General features: G+C 43.0%; 1 protein-coding gene across 5 annotated transcripts in view; it reads right to left on the reverse strand.

The window, feature by feature from the left end:
• Positions 1-11230: 11230 nt before the first annotated feature.
• Positions 11231-27929, reverse strand: part of BRD4 (bromodomain containing 4) — a 38281-nt gene continuing 21582 nt past the window's right edge. For 3 of the 5 annotated variants that reach the window (XM_075206970.1, XM_075206972.1, XM_075206971.1), the window contains exons 7-21: positions 26148-26546; positions 25644-25772; positions 25201-25413; positions 24852-25045; positions 24440-24762; positions 23219-23329; positions 22903-22955; positions 21717-22011; positions 20960-21622; positions 20737-20846; positions 20459-20618; positions 18506-18633; positions 14930-15129; positions 14472-14664; positions 11231-14389 (exon numbers count right to left, since the gene is read on the reverse strand). In XM_075206970.1, coding sequence (XP_075063071.1) covers positions 14318-14389; positions 14472-14664; positions 14930-15129; positions 18506-18633; positions 20459-20618; positions 20737-20846; positions 20960-21622; positions 21717-22011; positions 22903-22955; positions 23219-23329; positions 24440-24762; positions 24852-25045; positions 25201-25413; positions 25644-25772; positions 26148-26546 — 3243 coding nt within the window. In that variant the 3' untranslated portion in view covers positions 11231-14317. The remainder of the gene's footprint in view (positions 14390-14471; positions 14665-14929; positions 15130-18505; positions 18634-20458; positions 20619-20736; positions 20847-20959; positions 21623-21716; positions 22012-22902; positions 22956-23218; positions 23330-24439; positions 24763-24851; positions 25046-25200; positions 25414-25643; positions 25773-26147; positions 26547-27929) is intronic. The other 2 variants (XM_075206973.1, XM_075206974.1) reach the window with 2 other exon arrangements.

Genomic DNA, 27929 nt, shown 5'->3' on the forward strand with positions numbered 1-27929 from the left:
GTTTTAGCTGTTTGCTCATCTTTATGAGATATTACAGTCACTTCATTATTGCATTTTAAATCGTCCTGTGGACCTATGATCAAATGAGGTTGTCTGCTAAAAAGTATCTCAAATGGGAACAGATTAAGAGGAGGTCTGGGAGTGGTTCTGATGCTATCGCGGACTAGTGGCAAAGCTTCTGGCCACGCCAATCCAGTTTCAGCCATTATCTTACTCAGTTTGTTCTTAATGGTACCGTTTACCCTTTCCACCTTACCACTGGCTTGTGGTCGGTAAGGAGTATGAAGTCTGCTATCAATTCCCATATGTTTACACATGTTTTGAAAGATACCAGTAAAATGAGTACCCCCTATCACTTTCTATAATTCTAGGGATACCATACCGCCATACAAATTACTGAACAATTTCCTTAGCAGTAAAAACAGCAGTATTAGTGGCAGCTGGAAATGCCTCTACCCAATTAGAAAACACATCAGTACAAACTACTACATATTTGAGATTCCTGGAAGGTGGTAATTGGATGAAGTCAATTTGTATTACCTGAAAATGTCCATCTGTCGGAGGAATATGGGATGGCTTCGTTGGTATTGTCTTCCCGACATTTTTCCTCAAACAAGTAAGACAAGACATTGCCTTCTTACCGGCTTGAGAAGAAAAGCCTGGTGCACACCAGTATGCTCTAACCAGCTTACACATACCGTCTTAACCCAGATGAGTCAGACCATGTGCTTCCTCAGCCAGGCCTGGGTAATATGCTCTAGGAGCCACGGGCCTACCTAGTTCATCTCTCCAGAGTCTATAGAACTCTTGACCACATCCCTTCGCCTTCTAGACCGCCTTTTCCTGTAGGGAACACAAATCTTGCATTTTAATTAATTTCTGTTTGTTTTTTGTCTGGAAAACCATCATTTTGTCAGTTGATACATTTACAGATAACCCTGCTGCACACTTGGCAGCTTCATCTGCCTTGCTATCGCCCACTGATACTGGGTCTTCGTATATGTGGGCTTTGTATTTGATGACGGCTATTGCCTTAAGCAACTGTATCGCTGTCAAGAGTCCTTTTATGGGATGCGAATGCGCTACTGGTGTGCCTGCCGCTGTCAAAGTTTCTAAGCCACCAAATGGCCCCGAAATAATACACTACCCCGAAAGCGTACCTTGAGTGATTGTATATATTAGCCGACTTACCCTCTGCCAACTCACATGCTCTCCTTAGTGCCATGAGTTTGGCTACTTGGGCTGAGTGAGGAGGGCCAAAGGGTTCAGCTACTATAACATTCTCATCATCAACAGCATAGCCGGTACATAGTTCTCCTGTGTCTGTCTATGACAACTCCCATCTGTGTAAAACATAAAATCTACATTTTCTAAGGGTGTGTCATGTATGTCAGGTCTCACAGTAAAAGTCTGGTTCAGATATTCCATACAATCATGTGTATAAGTATACCTGCAAAATTCACCTTCAGCCAGAGTCTCTTCTCCTTCCTCCCTTTGTGCATCTCGAGGCACATATGTAGCTGGATTTAAAGTACTGCACCGTTTGATGGTGATGTTTGCAACTGCCATCAGTACTAGTTCCCACTTTGTGAACTTTGCTGAAGAGACATGTCTGGTTTGATCTGAATTTAACAGAGCAGATACCGCATGTGGTGTATAGACAGTTGAATAATGTCCCAATACTACGTCTTCACTCTTCCTTACCAGAAGAGCATTTGCTGCTACACTTTTTAAACACGTTGGGAGTGATCTTGATTTTTCTCCAGTTCACTACCACTGGAAAGTATATGGCCAACTGTGAGATTATACTTTCTCTGTTTTCGCTGTAATAAACAGTTTAATGTTTTTGTCACATTTCTGGCTCCGTGGCTATAATTATAATGAATTTGTTTTTTGAACAGAATCAGAACAGAGGTGAAGTGTGTTAAAATATCCAGCAGTACTGGTTAACTCCACATAATCGATATGTCAATAGCAGCTGCAAGCTGAGAAGCGTATAGAAGATAAACAGCCCATCCAATGACACAAACCACCACAATCCAAGATGTTATGGGAACCAGCATTAAGCATGTAGCGTAAGCCTAAAAGACCTTGCGGACCTAGGTCCGCCTCGTCCAGACTCCCGATTTAGGACATGTAGTTACCATAGTCTTCGGCTAAATCAATTGCAGTGTAATAGATAACGCACACCAACAATTCCTGATGTGTTTCTTTGCCATCCAGGCAATTTCTTCAGAGGACAAAAATATATATAAATTTGTGTCTGATACCGCTGGTAGTAATGCAACTGCCCTGCTTGTAGGATCCTTATATAGTCCTCAATTTGATAACAAGCAGGCACAGCTGTGTATTCGTCATGTGAGAAGACATACCAATAGTATTTTACTTTCATCATGGAACTGTAAGTCTGCCAAATATATCACCTGGTCCACCCATTGACCATTTTATTCATAGCCATAGGCTTTGTTTCATTTCATTGTCCATTTTTTGCAGCATTTGCCTTTGGACATTCCAGCTGGAGGCACAAACCCCCACCAGGGAATAGAGTTTTTATTTTATTATTTATATGTTCATTGTATTTGTTTGGTATGTGAATTAAATATTATTTATTATCCTTTTTGCATCAGGTTTGATTATTATTTTTTTTATTATTATTAATTTTTATTTATAGGGCGCCATAAAAGTATGCGTAGCGCCGTACAAGGACAAACAATGGCACAGTACAAGGTGAAACAGCACAATACAATTAACATTAAGCACTATAATTCTGAGGGCTCAGGCATAGCAAGAAAGAGAGGGGAGGGAGGGGAAAAGTGAGAACAGGCAGGTAACTATGGCCCAAGAGGGTGGGCACGGATGACAGGCTAAGAGTCACTGAGAGGAGCAGAGAGACGCGAGAGGAGGCAGAGGGTCCGAGAGGAGGTGAGCTGAGTAGCTGGAGAGCGCAGTTAAAAGTGATGGAAACAGGAGGTGGGAGAGCCCTGCTCAAAGGAGCATACAATCTAAAGGGAGGGGAAGACAGACAGACACATGGATGAGATGGAGAGACGGGAGAGACAGAGTCGAGGAAGGGGGAGAAGGGAAGAAGGGATGAGAGAGAGGTAGCCGACCGGTGGGAGTTTAGGCATGAGACTGGAAGGCTTTTAGGAAAAGGTGGGTTTTTAATGTTCGCTTGAAAGAGGACAGTTAGGGGAAGTTCTGATGGAGGGGGGGAGCTTGTTCCAATGGAGGGGAGCGGCACGGGAGAAGTCTTGGATACGAGCGTGAGAGGAGGTAATCAGAGGGGAAGAGAGGCGTCGATCGCAGTGGGAGGGAGTGTGAATAGAGATAAAGTTGGAGATGTAGGGAGCAGTGGAGTTGGCGAGGGCCTTGTAAGTCAGAGTGAGGAGCTTGAAAAGGATTCTGTAGGGGAAGGGGAGCCAGTGAAGGGCTTGGTAGAGTGGGGAGACAGAGGTGGAACGGCGAGAGAGGAAAATAAACCTAGCAGCGGCTTTAAGTACAGATCTAAGTGGCGCGAGATGAGAGAGGGGGAGGCCGATAAGGAGAAGGTTGCAGTAGTCCAAGCGGGAGATAATCAGAGAGTGGACGAGAGGAAGGGCCGAATGCGGGCAATGTTGCGAAGCTGGAAACGGCAGGATTTGGCGAGAGAGTGAATGTGAGGGGCAAAGGAGAGAGAGGAATCGAGGATGACACCTAGGCAGCGGAGTTGGAGAACAGGGGATTGAGTTTGATCTCAATCAGTTTCAACGCTGTCATAGTTTTTATCTATTAGGTCATGTTTTCATCATTTGTCTGTAGAAAAAAAAAGTGGTATAATTAATAACCCAGAAAAATAGATTAACTCACCAGAGCATGATTAAGAAGATCCTGAAAACATGAATTTTTGGTAGCTCTGGAGTTTGAGCACCTCTGGTCTATGGCTTCTAGGTCACTGCTCTTGGGACTTCAGTTCTCCCAAAAAATCTGGTGTCTGGTTACACATGTGTATTGCTCCAAAGAGCTGATTCCTGATATTGATCCTATTGCTGATCAATAGGGGAAGGTGACAGTTATCAGCCTGTATACCTAAATATCATCTTACAATGTTAATTTCTGACCAATGTCTTTTATAAATATTGATCCTTATAGGAAACCATAATCCCCTTGTGTAGTCCAAACATAAATACTATTAAGGTCCCAATTATGCCTCTTAAAAAAACAAAAACAAGATCAGAATATATTGTGTGGCTTGTTTTTTTAACTTCCACAGATATTTAACAAACATGCAGATGATACTCAATTCAATCCTTTATAGGCAACAACCCCCTGCAGGGGCTCACAGTAGAACTCCAAATCAATTCTTTTAAGCAACCATAGAAGCCATCAGGAAAGTCTTTCACGTTATACAGTATGTATTAACTGCACCTTAAGATCCAGATGATATTTCCCAAGATGTAGTAGAGGCTGGAACTTCAAAAAGGACACTTTTTCCAAACAAATGTGGAGATAATGAGCCAAACATTTTAGACAGAAACCTGCTCAAGTTTGGCTGGATTCAAAGGAGATTAGTTTCTCCACCTCTTTGGGGCCAGTTTCATCAGAGGCCTACCTCCTCTAAGTATATGCAGTGCTTGAGATATCGCCTTCATTACTTACCTATAGAGCCTAGATATCTCTACAGCTTTTAGTGGGAGCGCTCAAGTATTCACATCAGAACTGAGTAATTACTGGAGCGCAGATCAATCGCTCTCTTTAAAGCACCAAACTGTGATGGACAGACAACTGGGCTGCAGACCAGTCAGAGTGCCCATGCTAAACCTTGTCCACCACATACAATGGTCACGCAACGGCCAGAAAGAGATGACCATGGAGCAACAGAAGGTGACCTAGTCTGATGAATCACGCTTTCGTTTACATCATGCGGACGTCTGGGTGCCTGTGCATCGTTTACCTGGGGAACAGATTGCACAAGGATGAACTATGGAAAGAAGGCTAGCCGGCAGAGGCAGTGTGATGCTCTGGGCAATGTTCTACTGGGAAACCTTGGGTCCTGGCATTCATGGGGATGTTACTTTGAGAATTACCACCTACCTAAACATTGGCGCAGACCAAGTACACTCCCTTCATGGCAACAGTATTCCCTGATAGTAGTGGCCTCTTTCAGCAGGATAATGCGCCCTGCCACACAGCAAAAATTGCTGTTCCTCAAACGATTCCTGAACAGAGGTCATGGTGTTGAGATGGCCTCCAAATTCTCCTGATCTCAAGCCAATCGAGCATCTGGGACATGTGTTGTAAAAACAAGTCCGAGCCACGGTGACCCCACCTCACAACTTATAGGACCAGCTGCTAGCCTCTTGGTGCTAGATAGCACAGGACACCTTCAGAGGTCTTGTGAAGGAAATTCCTCAATGGGTCAGAGCTGTTTTGGCAACACAGGGGGACTTACACAATATTAGGCACATGGTTTTAATGTTGCGGCTGATCGGTGTAGCTCTAACTTTGCAGAAGTAGCATATTGATGAGGTGCCAAGTCTCCTGAAGGCTTAGCTATTAACACTTATCTCTGCACGTAATGACCACCCAAACGTCACCAACCCCTGCGCCTCCCTGGTATTTTGCTGGTCATAGGCTTTCTAGAAAAACAACAAAATTACAAATTTTACCAAGACTAGACTATTCTCTGGTAACAATTGGCAAAAGACACAATCTGAGATATCTTACAAAAGCTCTATGTCAAATGGATTCACTATAGGTGGGGATTCCCCTTTAAGCTTATTGTCGACCTGGGAAGAAATTCCGTTTTCAACAAAAATCCTAGAAAAGGAAAATGCCTGCTCATAAACCTATAGGAATCTGGTCCTCACACATGCACTGGAGACCAATGCTACACATTGATTGCATCTGTTGGTTTCATCTGCTGCTCGTGACCCCAGCTTGCCTTAATATTTCTGGCACAACAGACAGGGTTTTTCACCCTCCAGATTGTAAGACTTCAATAAATAACAAGTGTAAAGAAGTGTGTTGTAGAATAATATTGTGCAAGCCCACCCAGCGGCCGCTGCCTCTGCCTACCATTGACCGTGCGGCCGCCACACTCCACCTCCTATATTGATGTTGAACACTTGTTATTTAGTGTTATATTTTGTACAGTTGATTTTTCTTCTCTGAACATGTAAGAAATAGTATATACTCTGAAAACATAGGGCAGCACACAAAATCACCTATAGGCATACTACATCAAATCTACTCTATGTTTTGCACCACACATTTCACATATACAAAAATACAACCACCCCACTAGGCAACGAGAGATCAATACCCACTCCCAAAGCTGGCCCAGGAATGCAGGACTTTGTCTTACAAACCACACACCAGCATTCCATCGCCTAAGCCAATCCCCATCCACCCCAAACTTACCTGAGGTGCACTTACCTCCAACCTCAGCACCTTCCCGAACCTCACAGTACCACTGCTCACACCTTCATTGAGCACTGACCCTATTACATAATCCCCCATCCAAGCACCCCACTTCCACGTCTCTTGACGTTCTCTCCAATGTACCCTCCTTTTCTTTTTCTCTCTACCTCCAGTTGGGGAGGGGAGGGGGGGGGACTTCACTTTAGCACTCCATTCATTTCACGATACCCGTACCTATGCAAGTACTCACAACAAAACTTCGCCTTCACCCCTCACTAGCACCTAAGCCCCTCCCTATAGCCTTCTACAAATCTAGCCCATTAAAGCATAAACAGTGTTGCCATATTGATATGCAACTACTTGCTCTTAAGACGAAGACGCTAGACACATCATCATGCAAAACAGGTTCTGTAGAGTTCATTCGGGCTAATATATATGCACTCAACACTGGACAATTAACTTTTTCCAATACCTTCTTGTCTACCCTACACAAAGTGCATAGGAGGAGGTGCTTGGCCAGTGGAGACTAATACTGTACTAGACCCATTTCTGGACATCCCACAAAATCATTCATCTTCACAAGCTAACATCAAAGAGCTCTCAATTTGTTTTTTTGAACAGAGCAATCCCTCCATTACAGTTCTCACCAATGGCCTGACCTCTAGCCCTTTCAACCTGGCTAATGACACTAGACTGGGATGCTCTCTCTCCCTGGTATTTGCCTTGGTCTTTGAACTCATGGCCTGCAGAATCAAACAAGTGCCACATTTATGGTTATCAATAAATCTGAATAGGAGACCTTTCCGTAGATTACATCCTTCTATTCCTTACTAAACCATAAGCATTACCCTCTTACCTTTTCAAGGACATTTTTCAGTGTCAGGTTATAAATTCAACTTGTACCTAACCGATCACCTCAAGAAACCCCTTAAATTTAACATTCACTGGAGTCTTGACTCAGATTTATACAACTGTTCATATATATCTTGGGGTCAAGATACTTTAAACCGGTTTAGACCAAGCTCGGCTATAATGGTCCCACCCGTGAAACTTACACTCAATGTCTGGAACTGTATGAACAGCAGTCGCCACCTGTCTAGCTACCCTTCACTTCTTGCCCAAATATGGGGACACACTCTTTCTCCAGAGTAAAGTGTTTGAGGCCTATTATTCATAGGGCATACAGAGATCCCACATCGGTGAATATACACCGTATTCCCATATATCCAATATATTTTTGCCAAATTCTTCAAATACGACTTTTCGTTCATTCCTTTTAAAGCCGCCGCTTCAAAGCGGATCTCCCAGTTCGAAAGCACATGCACATACAAAGGCGTCATCTCTCTCCTCTATCACCCAGTCCGCTCACCACAACAATCATTACCAGGTACTCGTGTCGGATAGGGAAGTAGACTTAGGGATGTCCCTTGAGGAAACCTGGGACAGGAGTCTCACTAGAACCTCCGTTTTCTTTTCTGGCTACAATAATTGAACTCTTAAAAAGTTCTCAAGAGATGGTATCTGGTCACTGAACATCTCCATAAAATGTAGCCAAGCCCTTTTGAATTGTTCTGAAGAGAATTTAGCCGAGTAGGTAGCTGTGAGCATGTTTGGTGGTCCTGTCCCAGCATCGCTCTTTACTGGAACAAGATAGAAACCCTCAGAGATAGTTACTGGACTCTCCCTTAGGCTCTCAACCACCAACTTGCTACTCTGCACCCCCAACCCACACATTGAAAAGCCAATGGACAAACAAATACTACATATATCGTGTTGCAAAATACCAAAATTCTTGTAACTAAAAAACCATAACCCTGTACCCTTGTATCAGGAATTCGTAAATAGTTATTTTGTATCTGAAATGGAATACCAGAAAAATAGTTTATTGCAAGCAAAATCTACACAGCTTTTAGAGTAAAAATTCTATTTATTTCTTAAATTCACAGACAGTCTTTAATTATAAGAACATTGTAATACAAGCCGTGATACATGTGGTTTGATATAAATTTGGTATTTTGTATCTAGTTCAATTTGTGATGCTCTGCAGGGTCATTTTTGTCACGAGAATAAAATAAAAAAACAAACAAAAACATATCTAGGCACCGCATGATAAATTTTAAGACTATTTTCATAGCCAGGGATACAGATATATGGCATCACCCTAAAAGTTGAATAAATGTGATGGATCAGGTGATCTGAAGTGTACGCTGCACCTCTCAGGTTAGTTATCTTGCCAGCTTCATAAAGCTTTTAATCCACAGAAGTTGCGTTCAATTTGTTCACTTAAAACTGCACAAGACAGGTTGGAAAAGCACATAAGGTCACCATTGATGCATCAGATGTGCAATAATTCATAGGATGAGGCGATTTTAACACTGTCAAGTTTTTCGTAACTTAAAAATCCTAAAATCTAATACAAAAATGCCACCCTATCTCCAACCTGGCAAATGGCGTCTTGTCAAAACGACGTCAGAGGGGAGGTACGAGTCTAGCAAATTAGGATTGTGACTATAAATGTTACATGCAGTTATGGTACAGAATTGCCCAATTAGCAATTGCAAAATGTACATTTTTTTTATGCATTTACACTCCAGGAATGATTTCAGCATCACAGGAAAACTAATGGGTATTTTTTAAGCAGGAAGCATTTTGCCCTATGTTCACAAATAAATGAGGGCATGTATAAAGTAGGGCACAGCCTAGATTAACATTCTCAAAGCTATGAACAAAATACCTGCATTCGGACACTTGCCAAGATTCAACCCTGTTCCATCAACCAAAACAATTGTAAAATCAAGGCTAGCAAAATAAGGTCAGGTGATGTGTTAATTAAAAAGTTTCATCATTTTAAAAAAATGAATAGATAAATCTCCCTTTAAGAAGGCTCTAAAATATGTATTAAACTATCCAGATACAATGCCCCCTCCCCAATGAACTAATGGAGGGGGAAAAAAAACAACCCCCCACAAAAAATGGCTTGATAAAATAGTTCCATTAATGAAATTAACATATCCTTAGTTTGAAATATATTTTATCTTATGTAGATTTTGCTAAATAAATGTATAAGCAACCCAATGAGCATCCCTGCAAAGAATTAGCAGTTAAGACAAAAAAAAAAAAAAAAAAAATCTACATTGTTACAGCTTTGCATAAAGAAATGTAAAAATAACTTAATACACAATTCACCTGGAATTATATACTTAAAAAAAGATTTGTCATATGTAGAATTTCTATTCTCACAAAAAAGTTTAGCAATTTAAAACAAATGCATATTCAAGTAACAATAATAACTAAGTTCCAGGCAAATTAAAAATGCTTTAAAAATGACTAAAGTCAATAATAAAAAAAGTAGCAATGAATTAACCAAAGGCAGTAGCTACAGTAAAAGCTTTTACGTGTTTTTTGGGCCTCGGAGCAATGACCAATAACTGGACAAAGCAAATAAGGTCACACATTTCTATTGGTTAATAACTGAAAACAAACACTGTCCTTACCTAGATAACAGGGGACCCAACGTCAATACAACAGAAATCTCTAAAATGATGGTAGACCTATGGCTAAGCCTATGGCGGAACGCTATTATAACTTGTGAGATCATTCTCTTATGAGCCTATTATAACATTCTGCCACACTGAATCACAATACTGAGCTTATTACATACCTCTCAGTTTTAGATTTAATAAGGGTATAACTGGTATTTTTGCAACAATTGAAAATATACCATTTAAAGTAGATTACTTTTACTGAAAAAACTGGAGAAAATACATAAGGACACACATTATTCTGCAAATACCATTATGTTTTCTGAATATACACATGTATTAACAGGAATGGGAGCCATTAAACAGCTTCCAGGAGAGAGGTCAAATTAATCATCCATATTCCAACAGAGTCCCATGTAAAATAGCAGAATACTTGCTCGATAGTCTCTTTAGCAATACATTTTGAAGGAAGTCTCTTTCAGACATGGGGTTACCCTTTTTTTATTCAGCAAGAGCTCTACCGAACATGAATTACTTTTAATACATATGATGCTTAACATCCTTTGTTATTGGATAGAGGACTGTTGAAGGTTTTGCATTTACTGTGTCAGAAAAAATTGGTTTCAGAGAAAAATGAATAAGAATCAAACACTTGGTAGAGGAAGTTTTAAGTAGACCTAAAATCAAAAAGTATCACATGACTGGTGAAATATTAGGATGCAGCCACAAGAGGGCAGTAAGGCAATTAGGAAAACGTATCCAGCTGATGTTTGGAAACTTGTGCCAGAACACTGTTTAATAGACATCATCATGGAGGAATTGGGCTGTGATTCTACAGAGCCCATCAACTCTAGCAGTAGAAATATCCCAGGTATTATCGAGTAATTGGCAGATGAATGGAGATTCTTGTTTTCTGAAATGTACTAAGTATTCATAGCATAACAAATCAACGTCAACCTAGTGTAGTGTTCTGCTAGATTCATGAATTGCTCTAAGCATAGGTTGTATTAAACATCTTCCAGTATTGACCGTATAAATATCAGTCAGATTTATCCATCCCTGCAGAGCATCACATAACCCCTTCTTCACTTTGCAAATACTGAACAAGTAGAACCCCCACATCTTACATAGCCCCTGACATTGCCAAAGTGTCAATCCCCACACCCTTCACCAATTCTGCAGAGCATCATCACAAACACCCTACAACTGAGGAGAGCAACCCCCTGCAGGATATTATGGGGAACAATGGGGTGGGAGTTAAAAGTGGGCAACAAAGGCAAAGGGGTCAAAAAAACCAACATAAATATATTTGTTTTTGTATATGCAGCAAAAGTAAAATGAAATGAAAATATAATAAAAAAAGACTTTATTGCATGAAATCAGTTACAACACAGACTTCTGTGCCTGTTGCTCAGGGAAATGAGAGGGGCTGGGGACAGGCCACTATCTAAAAAAGGGAAACAAGGGAGGGAGGTGGAGGATAAAGGAAACAGAGCTTATGGCACAAAGGATTTTAGGTTTTTTTTGTTGTTTTTTTTAACAGTTCAAATTATATATATTTATATAAAATAAAAAAAGAAACAAAAAAAAAAGAAAAACAGTAAAATTACAGAGACAGGAGAAGGGAAGGATAGTTGGAGGAAAGGTGAGTTTGTATCAAATTAACAGGGTATTAACCCCAAGATCAGAACAATTATAGATCCCCCTCCCTCCCCAATACATACACACACGCTCACACACACACAGGGCCCGCACTACACACACGGCTGGTACAGCTGCTCGGCATTACTGCAGTGCCTACAGAGTGAGGGCATAGGGATTCTGCAGAGTATTGTATTGTGTGCGAGCAGCTCATTGCACAAATTTATCTGCAGCAGCAGAGCACTGGAATCCCACGTTTTCACAGCATGGCATACGAGTCATATGAACATTTGCAGGGAACTATCTGTACAAGTATGATGCTACAGTGTATATCCATCTGCTTGTGTGAATGATGTCAAGTCAGTGTTGGTCATCTATAGTCCTCAAAGGCCACTAACACTGATTTATCTCCATCTCTGGTTGAGGTGTACACAAGTGTAGCCATTTACAGGTTTACCACGCAGAGTTAAAGCATGGACATCTATCCTGTCAGAACCAAGGCCACCACATGAAGCCTGCTGAGCAGAGCAGAACAGTGTGTATACACAGAGCACTGCCCTCTAGGTATAGGATGCAGACCAGTGTGTATACACAGAGCACTGCCCTCTAGGTATAGGATGCAGACCAGTGTGTATACAGAACACTGCCCTAAAGGTCGAGGATACAGACCAGTGTGTATACACAGAGCACTGCCCTATAGGTCGAGGATACAGACCAGTGTGTATACACAGAGCACTGCCCTCTAGGTCGAGGATACAGACCAGTGTGTATACAGAGCACTGCCCTCTAGGTATAGGATGCAGACCAGTGTGTATATACACAGAGCACTGCCCTCTAGGTATAGGATACAGACCAGTGTGTATACACAGAGCACTGCCCTCTAGGTATAGGATACAGACCAGTGTGTATACACAGAGCACTGCCCTCTAGGTATAGGATACAGACCAGTGTGTATACACAGAGCACTGCCCTCTAGGTATAGGATGCAGACCAGTGTGTATACAGAGCACTGCCCTAAAGGTCGAGGATACAGACCAGTGTGTATACACAGAGCACTGCCCTATAGGTCGAGGATACAGACCAGTGTGTATACACAGAGCACTGCCCTATAGGTCGAGGATACAGACCAGTGTGTATACACAGAGCACTGCCCTCTAGGTATAGGATACAGACCAGTGTGTATACATAGAGCACTGCCCTATAGGTCGAGGATACAGACCAGTGTGTATACAGAGCACTGCCCTCTAGGTATAGGATACAGACCAGTGTGTATACAGAGCACTGCCCTCTAGGTATAGGATGCAAACAGTGATGCCAGCAGACCTGCTGGGCAACTGAACATAGACTATGGAGGTGAGAGACAATGTGCTGGCAGCAGTTGAAGGGAGCCATGCAACAAAATGGCCAGCCTGGCAGAGCACTGCAAAACTATGTAGAACACAGGGGCATAACAAAGTCATAAAGATACAATTCATCCATGCACCTACATGTATGTTTTCGTATACAGCTCATCAGCGTGTATACACATAAAGCAATATACAAAGCAATGAGGAGAAGTGCAGTATGTAAATGTGGTCTGCATGTATAGGGTTATTGGAGTATGCACGATTATTTGTATACTGAGCAGATTCTATATCCATATAGAAGGGGTTAATACCTGAGTTTCAAGAGCAATTTGGGTGTACAAGGACACACATACACACAAACACAACATAAAAAGGACAAGGGGTAGAGGTGTTGGGGGAGAGAGGGTCGTACAATCATTGCAGGCACATAGAAATGTGTGTACAAAAATAGATGGTACTAAAACAGCGGTTTTCAATGTCTATGAAATGCAGCCAACATGTGAGTAAGATCAGGCACAGAACGTGGTGCATGCATAATGCGTATATATAAAATGCATAGATATGTGCAGAGCATTAGATGTTTAAAGGGAATTTCAACAACAGGATGGCACAAGTTATACATGAAATCCAACTCATGTCTAAACTAGCGACTAGCAAGTGTCTTGTATTGGATAATATATTATTTTTGCATTTTGGATTTAAGCCATAATACATCAACAATGTAACTTAGACAATGCTCTGCACTTACATATACATTCTATAGCATGAAACATGCATGTTTTACATTACAGACATACATTGCTTTGTATCTCATCCTCAGAACCAATCAAACTTAATGTGCAATGGCAGAATGGTGTATGAATGAAGTGATACATAAACAAGGCTATATGGGCCCCCGAGAGCTGCAAGTTGTCTGCAGAGCAACTGGATTATATACACCGGTAATCTCTACTCGCAGTAGCGATTTGTTTGCGCACACAATGAGCAATGTTCTGCAGCCCTCTTAGCCCTAACACAATCAAGCACACGTTGCATTGTACCCAAACGCCTGCCTTGTGTGTGAACCTCATTCATTGCAGAGTGCTCCACCCCACTTCTCACAGAAAAGAGGGTTACAGAGACTTTGGGTCAACCCCTGACGCCCCCAGAGAGTCTGTGTTCTTCCAAGTCGCTCTACATGAGGGGGGTGAAAAAAGGAGGATTTACTGCACAATAATCCAAACTTAGGACGTACATCTCCTCACTCTCAATCATCACTTCCGGGGGCTCCATGTTTCAGTGTACAAGGGCCAGAATAAAAATACACGAAGGGCATAAACGTCAGTGTCTCTTATGGGGTGGTGTCCCTTTGCCCCTCAGTGACATTTAAAAGAAAAACACGTGGAGATCATGGGATTGGGCTGTGGAGAATAAAGTGGTGGAGAAGGTGACGGTGAGAAGATTGAAGTCTCAAGAGAACAAGTTCTGCTCAAATATCTCCATCAGGTCACTCTGAAAATTCATGTCTATGGAGGGGGTCATCTGTGAAAAAATAAACACTTATTAGCACCGACACAGTAAGTAGTCTGTTATACTCCTTGCACATAGACAAAATGCAACCTACCGCCTGTCGCCGCCTCCGCTCTTCTTCTCTCTTCCTTTCCATCTCTCTCTGATGCATGATAGGCTGAGAGCTCTGTGCAGGGGGAGGAGCTGTGGGAAGAGCAATCTGCACATGCTGCTGTTGCTCCTGTCTTCTGCGAGCTTCTTCGTGCGCTTTCCGTGCCTGCTCCTGAGCATCGTCATCTTCTCGAGATCTAATGTGTGCAAAGCAATCAAGGAATATCAACGGATATAGTGGGTAATATTCAACTGTGTCTGGCATAAGCGTACAAAATAACTCTGCACCTCCTCTTAGTGCATTCAACATCTTGAATGCTGACAAAAGGTCCAAGTATAACTGATCCCATTATAATCAGTTGAATCACACAGGTATTCCCGTTGTCCCATCCATTATTTCTTCACATATATTTCTACTATTCATCACAGTACACACAACTTGATCATATGACAAAGGCTTACCTCATTCTCTCCTGCTCTCTGCGCATCCTTTCTGCTTGCTCGGCCTGCAACTTGAGCGCTCGCTCCCGCTCCTCTTTCTCTCGAGCCGCACGTCTGAAAAGCTCAAAGCTATCACTGGATGACTTGCCAGGCGCAGTTGGGGTGACCGGTGGCTTCTGCACCAAACTGGCCCAAGAGCCCATGTTCTTAATTTTTAGGTCCTGGTTAGGGAGGAAAAAATCATCAGTCACACAAGGTGAGGAGTAAACATTCTTGGCATTGTTTAATTAACAAAACCAACTTTACAGTAAAATGATGTGGTCTTCACCATGACCTTTAATAAATGATAACTATATAAAGCTTGCCGAATTCAATCAGTTAATTAATGGAGCAGATGTTGAATTTAAAATGCCCATACAAACATATTGGGAAACAAGCTTGTCACGCCACCTGTTTCTATTCCGCACGCATCTTCGCATGCGCACCTTTTTAGCTCATATAAAAAAAACAATTGACACTATTTACATATACTACCAAATCACCAACCCTCTGCTTAGCACAGTGTAATCTTCAAATCATTCAGTCTCAAAAGGGAAAACTCGGACAAAACCATTTCAGGAGGTAGACAATTTCACACTTTACTTTATGTCAGATGATTGCCTGACAATCATCAGGCAATCATGGGGGGCGGGGGGGTGGGTGTAAAGCAATCTTTCATGATTCTCATTATACTACAGCATGGTAACCAGAGGTACTATAAAGTACTCCTTCTAAACAGGCCTGATACACCAACTGAAACAACTACATATTGAATTGCTCCTTTAAAAAGGAATTTGCGGAGGGCCTTCAGATCAAAAATGGCCTGGAAGGAACCATCTGGTTTGGGCACCAAAATAAAAAATATTGAGTAAAAACCCCCACTCCTTTGGTGTTCTGTGATAGGACAGATACAGCATCCAGCAGCCCTGGATTGTTCAAATTAAAAGCATTCCAGTCCACTAGGTTAAAAAGAAATTGTGTGTGCAAGAAACTGTTCTGAGGAAGCTCTGAAGAGGAAATAGAATATCTTAGATTAATGACTAAGCAGAAATGAAACACTACATTGCTGGGCCACAAAGCAAAACATTTTAAGGGCCATCCTCCTACGACCTTTACTTTGCTCTTCTAAGCATGCATGGGGACATTCGCATGCACAGTGAAGCTTCATTTTGGCCTTCACTGTGCAGACTCAGAGATAAATATGGGTACAACAGTGGAACTAATGCAGTTCATGTGTAGCAGCTACAGGCATCTCCTCACTACGGGGCCAAGTAGACTCTGCAACAGTAGTATTTCAAATCGTGACGTCAAGTATCAAGGGGTCAGATATGGACTGTGACCAGGAGCCACCAAAAAGGAAGCGAGCATCTACCACTTTCACCCCTCTGGCCCTACTAGTTAGTTACTTGGGCTTTCTGCTGTCAGAAGTCTGCCTCAACAACTGGTAACATGACCTATTTGGCACCTGAGAAGTGAAAGGAGCTTATGGAGGAAATTAGTTAGAACCACTGACATGCAGCATCCTTGATTATCTTCTCCAGTTCCTGTTTAAAGTGTGTATCCTGAAAAAGGCAGCGTATAGACTGAGGACTTTTTCAAGTACTGTCCACCAAGCAATATTTGAGCTACAGGACTCAGCACTCCACTATTAAATTGGTGGTGGATCGGGTCGCTAACCTGCAGAACCAAGGGCTGCGTCCTCCATATTGGAAGATGCAATCCATATATTAAAGGTGAGCTGCATTAGCTCAGGGTTTCGCATATTTAAACCCATCCAAAGTTGCTCTGGCCAAGTCAAAGTCACTTCAGCTACCCAAATGGCTGTAAAGGAAAGTCTAAGCACTGAATTAGCTGGAAAAATTTTGAATACAGTCTAATCTCTTGCCCGAAGGACGCAACACCTGGAAGAGACATTGTGGTTTTCCTAGATTGACATAAAACGAAAGTGTTCACAGCTGGAGAGGATTGCCCCGACTTCAAAGCTATTTGGAGGCAGGGGTGGAAGAATAGAGCGAGGCGTGAAAGTGTTTGGCTTCAAATTCCTTATTCTCCCAACACAAACTTATTGAAGATCTGGCTTTGGTGGAAAACCGGGAGCTTTCTAAGGGAGATTAGGGGATGACCATGTTCAGGGCTTAAAGTACTGTCCTGAAAGAAAAACATCAGTCACAGAGACGCACTCCAGAAGGACTACCAACATGTACATACTTGTTTCCCTCTCTAGTCTGGTCTCCCCTTTCAATCAAAGAAAAGTATCACCAAATAGTTTGAAACAATAATCAGAAGCCTAATTGGCAGATAAAGACACAGGTTCCAGGAATGGATGCGCCTGACATAATCAGGACCTAAGCTCAGGTCCTCCCACCAGGAAAGATAGCCTGGAAATATGTGCACAGAATGCACAAGAGAAAGTACCCATTCACACTGACTTAATCTGGTGAGTTTCGGCCCCTGGAAGTGCACATGAAGCATAGAAGACTCCTGATTGTACAGACAATAGACTCGCAACTTTCGACAACCTCGAAAGTTGGGAGTCTAGTGGCCCTAGTCTCAGGCATGGAGAATCAAACATGATCGCAGCATGGAAGGGGAAAAGGAAAAAAATATAACTCTACTACCCTGCTGCCCTTCAAAGAGGTATGCTCACTTGCACTTTAGTTTGAGATCAAGAGCATTAAACTGTCCCCTGGGAGAGCTGGACAGGTTGAATCAAGTTTAGCGAAAGCATGTAGGACAAACAGACAGCAACTGCTGTTATCCCAGCACTCCAGCTATTCTCACCCATACGTGTTAACTGTACAGTACCAAGGTGGTCCTGCACTCTCCAAGCAATATTTAACATGGGGTGCCCCCTGGATTGTCGGGCTGTGATTCAGAGGAAGGCCTTTGTGGAAGCATCTGTTCCTAGCAGTCACCATCTTGGTTTCACAAACTGGGCATTTGGCTGCCCTCTATTTAGGAACGTACTGTACTGCGTTTAGGTAAAAAAGTAAATGATCTCCCTACAGCAGAGGTCACAGGACTGCTGTGAAGAATACAGCCGCCATTCAAACCTCTCTGCCCAGGACAATGCAGAGAAATGTATTGACTGCTTCTACAACTGTGGATGCCTGCTGTCCAAGCAGGGGTGGACAGAAGTAGTCTCAAAACAGATGAAAACACAGGAGCGAGATTGATACTCCTGAGAAAGCAGAAATTTACTGTGAAAGTTGCCAAAATGACTTAACTGCATATCCAACTCACTGCCTAGAACCAGGAACCTTCATCTGTTAAGTATTGGAACCCAATGTTATTATCCTTACTACGAGTGTAATACTGCACCTCTATATATATTTCAATACATTTTAACTTCACTGCTCCTGTATTTTCAACTGTCATTTTCTTAACCCTACAGTTTGCACTGCAGTTTTTACATGTCCCCCTTACCACTAGGCAGTCATTTCAATGAGGATCATTAGTGGTCCGCCTGTGGTCATGTTCCTTCACTAGATCAAAAATCTTTATATTTTGCTTTAATTAAGAGATCAGAACAAGAAACACATTACATGCAACCGCTACCTTTTTGGGGGCCACAGGAGTCTTCGGCTCCTGCTTTTGCTTCTCTTTCTCAGGTACCAAATGAGATGCGATGTTCTGGTCAGGAGGCCTCACGGGGCGACCTCCGTCAATGGGTTTCATGTCTGGCCCTGGGGATGAGGGATACAAAATCAATGATTAAAAGGGAGTTACTCGGGAGAATAGACTTGTGGATAACATGACTTTAAACAAGCTGCTCCTTGAAATATGATGTTCTGGAGAACCTTCTCTAACAACATGTAGATAATGCTATTGCAAATTATGGAAAATATTTAACTACAAATTATCTTCAGTCATGGCCAAAAGTTGTGAGACTGACAAAAATATTATTTTTCACAAAGTCTGCTGCCTCAGGCTTTATGATGGAATTTTGAATATATTCCAGAATGTCATGAAGAGTGATCAGATGAATTGCAATTAATTTCAAAGTCCCTCTTTGCCATGACAATGAACTTTATCAAAAAAAAAAACATTTCCACTGCATTTTAGCCCTGCCACAAAAGGACCCGCTGACATCAGGTCAGTGATTCTCTTGTTAACACAGATGAGAGTGTTGACTAGGACAAGGCTGTAGATCACGGTCATGCTCATTGAGTTAGAACAGACTGGAAGCTTTAAAAGGAGGGTGGTGCTTGAAATCATTGCTCTTCCTCTGTTAACCATAGTAACCTGTAAGGAAACACGTGCAGTCATCAGTGCTTTGCCCAAAAAGGGCAAGGATATTGCTACTAGTAAGATTGAAGTTCTTGATGATCGGATAAATGGTTGATTTAGGTGCAAAGAGAGAGGTTCAATACTTGTGAAGGCGGCTTCAGGGCACCCAAAAACATCCAGCAAGTGCCAGGACCGCCTCCTGAAGTTGATTCAGAGTCGGGATTGGGGCACCACCAGTGCAGAGCTTGCTCAGGAATGGCAGCAGGCAGGTGTGAGGGCACCTGCACGCACAGTGAGGCAAAGACTTTTGGAGGATGGCCTGGTGTCATGAAGGCCAGCAAAGAAGCCACTTCTCTCCAGGAAAAACATCAGAGACAGACTGATATTCTGCAAAAGGTACAGGGATTGTACTGCTGATGACTAGGGTAGAGTAATTTTCTCTGATGAATCCTCTTTCAGATTGTTTGGGGCATTTGGAAAAGGAAAGGTGAGCACTACCATCAGTCCTGTGTCATTCCAACAGTAAAGAATCCTGAGACCATTCAGCCAAGGGAGTGGGCTCACTTACAATTTTGCCTATGAATACAGCCAGGAATAAAGAATGGTACCAAAACATCCTCCAAGAGCAACTTCTCCTAACCATCAAAGAACAGTTTGGTGACAAAATGCCTTTTCCAGCATGATGGAGCACCTTGCCATAAGGCAAAAGTGATAACTAAGTGGCTCTGGGATCAAAGCATCCAAATTTGGGTCCATGGCCAGGAACCTCCCCAGACCTTAATCCCATTGAGAATGTGTGGTCCTTTATCAAGAGGTGGGTGGACAATCAAAAACCACAATTTTTGACAAACTCAAAGCATTGATTAGGCAAGAATGGGCGGGTCACCTGTCAGTATTTGGCCCAGAAGTTGATTGACAGAATGCCAGGGCAAATTACAGAGGTCTTCAAAAAGAAGAATCAACACTGCAAATATTGACTCTTTGCATAAACTTAATGTAAAATGGTCAATAAAAGCCTTTTACACCTTAGAAATGATTGTAATTTTACTTCAGTATACCATAGCAACATCTGACACTAAAAACACGGAAGCAGCAAACTTTGTGAAAACCAATACTTGTGTCATTCTCAAAACTTTTGGCCATGACTGTATGTAGCTAGTAGTACATAGATCCACCTGCAGACAGCATCACACAAATGAATTCCAGAATAAGCTTTGCATTGGCAAGTTATATTTTCTATGTAGAGAAATTTCCTCAGAAACTGAAGATCACACAACTCACGTGGCGGTATATGGCTGGAACTCTTTAGGGACTCGGGAAGCTTGTGGGCTTCACTCCTCATGCCCGGGGAGAAGCGTTCTGGGCGCAGAGAGGGCGAGTGGCGCTTTTCTTCCTTCACAATCAGCGGCTGAGGCTGCAACACCGACGACCCTCTCATCTCCTATCGGGCAGAGATAAAAACAGGCTGTGTTTAAAATGCAAATGGTGAACAAAGGGTATGAGAATGCTAGAAAGCACAAGACGACTGAAAAAAGGGAAATACAAAGTAAAATCTGTACCTGCTTTTTGGACAGCCCAGCCTGCGGTGAGGGTGGGTGTGCCAGGCCTGCAAATGGAGGAACCTGAGGCGAGTGGAGGAGGAGAGGAGATGGAGCCTCCCGCATATGAACTGGAAACCAACCGAAAGGGAGAAATCAAAAAAATGCAAATTATTTTTCTTTATTCTTCATCATCCCAACATTTATTTCACCCTGTCCTTAAAATAACAGGTACTATCCTCACCTCCAGGGTACGGCTCTGGTTTCTGTTGCCGTGGAGAAGGATGGTGGTGTTGGATCACCTGCTGTGGCTTAGCCTGCTGGTGCTGCACATGTTGTTGGTGTGGAGCAGTCAACGTGCTTTGCAGAGTTGGGTGTTGCTGCTGGGGCGGGGGTGGTACCTGCACTGCTGGCTGCTGATGGGAGGCTGGAGGGGGTGTCTGCAACTGGTGCACATGGGATGATGGAGGAGGTGGGGGAGGAGGAGGGGCAACAGTGCTAACAGAGGAAGGAGAAGGGTAAGGCAGGTTCTGGAGGTGCCGTATGGCCTGCGACGGACCAGTCAGTGGTGGTTGGTTCTGCACTTTGACAGATGTGAGGAGTGGCTGGAGAGGAGACTGCGCAGGAGGCTGCTGTGATTTCTGGAGCTGCTGCAGGTAATGGGCCATCTGTGCAGGGCCAAGCTGAATAGGGGATGGAGGGAGACCACTACTAGGAGAAGGTGGACCATCATCTTCTAGCAGGGCATGAGGGGGCTGCGAATGGTGATGCTGGGAATGAGGGGGAGGTTGGTGATGTGTTTGTGGGGGAGGTGGTGAGGAAGATGGTGGCCGAACAGGTTTAGGAGGAAGGGCGGCTGCACGATTTGATGGGCGCGATGGTTGCTGGGGCATGGTGTTGTGTAGAGCTGTGAAAAAAAAAAACAATTATATTAGAGACATTAGTGCTATTAACTTCTTCATTCCTATACATCTTATATCACAAAATTAAATGCTTCTTACCTGGAGGACTAACAAGGGCATGTTGGTTGAGATGAGGCGGAGAACAACGTTCTGGCAGACCACCTGCGAGGTGGGATGGAAGATCAGGTGGCGGTAGGTGCAGACCTGCCTGCCCATAGTGAGCCGTAACTGCTTCAAAAACACTAGCGGGATGCAGAGGGTGATGAAGAGATGGGTGGGACGTCTCCAGGATGGGAGTCGGAGGATACGAGTGTGGAGGGGTGGGAGAGGGCGGCTTGAGGATATTTGGAGGTGGGACAAGAGACTGCTGTGGAGGGTGGGGTTGATGGTGATTCTGTGGAAAGGTAAAGTGAAAAACAGTTAGTGAACTGAAGTTATATTTGTGTTTATTAAACTGAAGAAAAAAAAATAAATTAATCTTGCCATCAAACCGCCCTGATTTCCACATTACACAGAAGCCTAAAGGGCATATTTCACCAGTAAAATCACTGTTTACAGCTTTTCCTCCAAGAGAACGATTGGTTCACTTGTAAAATCTCTATATCCTGAAAACCTGCAGCCTATCTGCTTTCAATGGCAGTTTAAGTCACAAATTAGCTGTAACACATCATTTCAGGTGTTGCTTAGATAATGGCAAATTACAGGGTTGTAATCCATCTAAATAGTCACGATTACTCTGACAGCCACAGGAATGTGTCATGGAAACAGTGTCACACACGGCACGACATAACAAGATGCTTTGAAATTTTTATAGAATAGTGGAATCTCCCTCCCCATTTCTCTGGCAGCACATGACCACTGCAGAGATAGGGGACTAGTTCAGAAACCAAATGTTTTCAGGGGACACTTTATTGCATTGGCAGCCACATAAATCTGCCAGAAGCAAAATGAAAGTCAAGTGGTAATGTCTTACACGTAGAGATTCCCAGAGTAAAGGGGAACATTAATGACAAGCTGGTGCACAGGAAATCGCTGCTATAGCCCACAGCAACCAATCCACATGGACATTTTTCTAGTAGTTTACAAAAATGGTTGAAATGGTTGCTATAGGTTACAGAACCTTACCTTTTCACCAATTTTCATAACTATGTGTAATGCAAGTGTACAAGGCTATTCTTTGTATACTTTCAACACACACAAGGAAATCCCTGTTCTGCAATCGTTCCTCCACCCCAGCACAGCTATAGGGTTGTATGGAGATCTGTTTCTATGACATAACAGTTACCTTTCTAGACTCTCTCCCTGAGTGACTCTTTTTTTTCTGTTTCGGGGCTGTTTCTGTAAAAATATAAAAGGAGGTTAGTTACATGTCTCAGCGGAGATGTGTTTAATACTCAAACATACGCAGATTCCTAATGCCAGACACTCATCTTGCAGACATGGTAGGATTTAATCATTCCAGCTACAGTTTGTCTCAAAGAGAAGGTTCATGTTCTAGTATAATCCAAGTCTCACCAGTCCTAATGATTTTTAATTTGCAAAATGAAAATGCTTTGTTCCATGCTCAATAGGTTTTAGCCACCAATGACATATTGTCTAACCTGGGTCGGACTCTTCACTGTCTGATGTGCTGGACTCGCTAGAACTTTCAGATTCAGAAGTCGAGAAGCCTTTTACTTTGCCGGAGCCAGACGTGGGAGCTTCAACTTTATCTGGAGACAAAAACAGTGGGTGAAGAAAAATAGGTGGAGACAACAAATAATAAAAATCAGACCTTGTTGTCAACCTTCAATAGAATACTGAAATTAGTTTGCCGTTATGTTCTCAATTCAAAATTCAGACGTTAACATAATTATTATCATCATCATCAATTTGTAAGGCGCCACAAAGTTTCCGCAGCACCGTACACGGTACGAACAGTATACTATACAGGATAAAACCGTACCAATACTTCAGAAACTCTGGGCAGGCAAATACAGTAGAGACGGAGCGGAAGAACAGGTATGGAGACAGGAGAGAAGAGGGGCCCTGCTCATACAAGCTTACATCCTAAGGGAGGGTAAACAAAACCAGGCACAGAAGGGAGCCAGTGAAGCAAGGGGGACAGAAAAGAGGGGCCAGGGGAGAACAAGCAGAAGAGATGAGAGGTTAAGTGGATGGTTGGTAGGCCTTAAGGAAAAGGTGAGTTTTAAGTAGCCGTTTGAAGGAGCACAGATTGGTTGAGACACAGATGGAGCGAGGGAGGTCGCTGCAGTGAAGGGGGGCAGTGCGGGGGGAAGTCTTGGATTCTAGAGTGGAGGGGAGGCGGCGATCATTGGCCGAGCGCAGGGAGCGGGCGGGAGTGTGAATAGAGAGGAGGTTAGAGATATAAGGGGCATTAGACTGGGAGAGAGCCTCGTAAGTGGTGGAAAGGAGTTTGAAAAGGATTCTGTAGGGGAAGGGGAGCCAGTGTAAGGCAAGACAGAGAGGGGAGGCGGAGAAGGAGCGGCGTGAGTGATTCCACTATTCACATAATTAAGGAAACAAACTAAAACAGTACATAATTACTTTGTAAAAAGTAGATCACAGTAGCAGTCCCTAAACAAAATTGGAAGACCAACCAATAGATTGAGAAACTCTGAACACTACAGTATGGCCACCAACTATAAGTATGTGGGAGGGGCAAAGTCTGTACTCTTTCAATACACCTCCTAGATAAAAATACTATGAAGCCCGCACTAAGCATAAGAGAAGACACCCTCCGACATTACATTTAAATCTTTGCCTACAGCAATCACTCCCCGTTCTCTACTGCCTTTCCTTTTACTAGAAGGCCACCCCACCTTGTGGTTTTCGCTTCTTCCTCAGGCAAGAGGTGACATATCTCTCAAGCTCTCGAAGTGTGGACGGTTTGAGGGTCTCAAAGTCTATTTCAATCTCATCTGGATTTGAGTTCTTTAGAGACGGCTCCCGAGACTGGATGATGTGTACTACTCGACCTAGCTTCTCCCCCGGAAGTTTATTTATGTCCAAGCTTAGCTGACGCTTTTCCTCGTAAGACATAGGACGACATCGCTGTGGCTCTTCTTCTGAAGACTCACAGGGCGCAGGGGGAGGTGCAGGTCGCGGTGGGCGTGCTACTGGTGGGGTAGACTCTTTCTTTATGCTGTCAAGATGAGAGCAGACACAGATGAATAAATACAGCTAGATAAAATAAATAGGCAGACAATTATATGGCTATGGATACCAACACACCTCGGTGTTCCCACCGGTCCTTGAACACTTTTCTTGGGTTTCTTAGCTGGAGGTTCTCGGACTCTGTTCTTTCGCGGCTCCTCTACCTCCTCTTTTCTTTTGTGCTTTTCTTTCCGCTTCTCACGTTCTTTTTTCTTTGGTTTGTTTGGCTGGGGCTGAGACAGGGCCGCTAACTGCTCATGTACAGCTTTTAACTGCGGGAAACAAAGATGGCCAGTTAAACCTAGGACCATTACTTGCATCCATTAGCAACTTGCACATACATTTAACCCTTTAATTTCTTTGTTCCATGACAGAGTTTGTATTATCAAACGGTGTAGATTCCTTTATTACCATGACACCTGCTCACCTGTTCCTGAAGCTCCGCTAATCTCTGTGCTCTCTCCTCTTCACTGTCTGAAGTGCTCTCGCTATCAGAAGAGCTGTCGCTGCTACTATCACTGGAAGTATGAGGGGGGCCTTTGATGGATGGGGCAGGAGGACCAGGGGTGGGTGAGGGTGCTGGGGCTGGGGCTTCCTCTGGTTCATCTGGCATCTTGGCAAACCGCATTTCAAACACATCCTGTGAGGCAGATAACAAACTCATCACTTATCCACCCCATTCCTCTTGCCATTAACAGGGAGGTGTTTTGAGGAATGCAGACATACATTTTCTGCCCTACCAATTATTATCCTAACCCCACCAAGTTCCCTGCAAGATATTTGTTTCCCCCGCACATTCCTTCTTTCATACATAACCTAAAATACTGCTTTTCACAAAGTGAAAGGTGCACTGATCCCTCGGCTTGTTACCTGCAGTTTGCGGGCCATGGCCACCACCTCGTGGTCTGGAGGGTTGTACTTGTAACAGTTAGAAAACATGAGCCGCACATCAGAGGCAAAGTCCTGGGGGTCCCGGTACTCTATATTCTCCAGCTTCGTCTGGGGACAATAGAACAAAGGGCAGCCGATCAAAACTGGTCAGCAGCACAGCCAGGTCTACACAGGTGGACTCGGGGAGGGGGGTGGAGGGTCAGTGTTCTTAAATGTTATACAGAGTGGTTAATAATGTATACAATCATTCTGTAGAGGGCTGCTCTTATATGTGTGGCTTGGTATATAAAAATGAATACTAGAGAATCTCCAGTTTGCATAAATAGAAGTAAAAAAAACAAACAAAAACAAAACAAAACAAAAAAACGAAGGAAAGGGCCACTAAACGTTCACACCAAGACACAGCCCCAGTCTAAAAGTGTGGACAGGAATAAACACCTAGCAATGATATGATGGATTAATTTACACAGAATTTTTTCACACCTTGATGGTGCTCAGATCCATGGGATGCTTGATAATCTCGCAGTAGTCGTGCAATCCCAGCGCCTCGACATCCACGGGTTTATAAAATGGCCAGGCGTAGCCCGTGTGTTTCTTTGAAAGCATTTCACGGACAATTCCAGCACAACAGCGCAGCTGCTCAGGGATCTTGTTGCTGCTACTTGCTGGGGCAGATGGAGGTGGCGTCGGGGTGTGTAGTACAGGAGGTGCAGGAAGCTGGGAGTCAGGCACCTCAGTCTTCTTTGCTGGTCGGGGCGGACGACCACCCTCCCTTCGTGGTCCAGCCCTAGGAGGCTTAGAGTCACTAGGAAGTGGGGAGGATTCATGTAGCGGATCATGGGCAGTGGGGGTCGTAGTATCTGCTTTCCTTTTTACCCCTTTCTGTGGTTGATAAGTAGAGAAACAGTGTCAGCAGCAGAATGAGGCCCAATCATTACACAGTCACAAAGAACAGCTTGACTACAAATGCCGTCTTCCTAAGTAAACAAGGGCTATGCACATACAATAAATGATAACGGATTTCTATTCAATATAAAGCCATGCATCTCACACAACAACCTACTGCTGTAGAACAGGGAAATTGTAGGTGTCAGTTGGTAAGAAAATGTATTTCATTTCTTAACAAGATGGATCCATTAGAGAGAGCATGTCACATCAAAACACGATGCCGGTAGGAAAGTTGCAATCTATACAGAACCAATCTTTTCTAAGTCATAAGTACGGAACTTACAAGTCCATATATGATAATACTACACATACAGTGATGTGGGAAATGAGTACACCTTTCTAAACTGTGCTTTTACATATCAGGACAGAATCATTGCGTCCTCACCAAGTCCTACAATTTGATCTAATCACGTGACAAATAACCCATAACAGATTTTAGTTTGTCATTGTTTATTCAACAAAAAGATAAGCCAACATGAAGCCATGTGTGAAAAAAATAACATCCTGTGATTCAGCAGAAATAACTTGACAAAATTGTTTTCTGTTAGTTTAATTAGTCTAACATATTTGAGGTATGTTTGCAGACTATTTTCAACTCCTTCAGTTCATTGATGTTTAAAAGCAATTGGTTTATGCACCATTCTTTTAAGAAGTCCTGCAACAGCATCTCAAAGGGGTTGAGGACTTTGTGCATTCTAAAACCTTCATTATTTTCTCTCAGCCTTTCAGTTGTAGATTTGCAGGTAGGATTACGGTCTTGTTGCATGGTCCAATTTCAGTCACCCTTCAGTTGTCAGAAAGATAGCATTTTCTAAAATGCACAGCAATAAAGAGGGGCTCTTAGTGGATTCAATGATTGAGTGGCATCCAGGTCCTGTAGCTACAAAGCAACCCCAAAGTCATCTCCTCCACCACCATCATCATGACTGATCGTTGGTATGAGGTATTTCCCTTGTTCATTCTTTTTTGGATGATAATCAAACTGAAAGCATTATATGGTGTGATCTTTAGGTGAATTTACTGGGATGCCCAAATCCTGGAAAGAATGACAACTGTCTTCAATGCTCTCCATTTGTATATACTATAGAAAGATGGCCTTCACATTGTTTGGAAATGACCTTATTCTTTCCAGACTGAGAAGTAGCAACAATTGCATCTCTGAGATCCTTGCAGACGTCCTTGCCCCTTGACATGGTGTCAGCACAGACTGAATGCTCCAGTAATAACTGCCAGGGCTTCTACTTTTATATAGAGGTGCTTCACGATGATTAAATAATGAAGTGCACTTAATTAGCAGCACCTGGCTCAAATTACCTC

This window comes from Mixophyes fleayi, chromosome 4 (genome assembly GCF_038048845.1).
Source record: "Mixophyes fleayi isolate aMixFle1 chromosome 4, aMixFle1.hap1, whole genome shotgun sequence".
NCBI lineage: Eukaryota > Metazoa > Chordata > Amphibia > Anura > Limnodynastidae > Mixophyes > Mixophyes fleayi.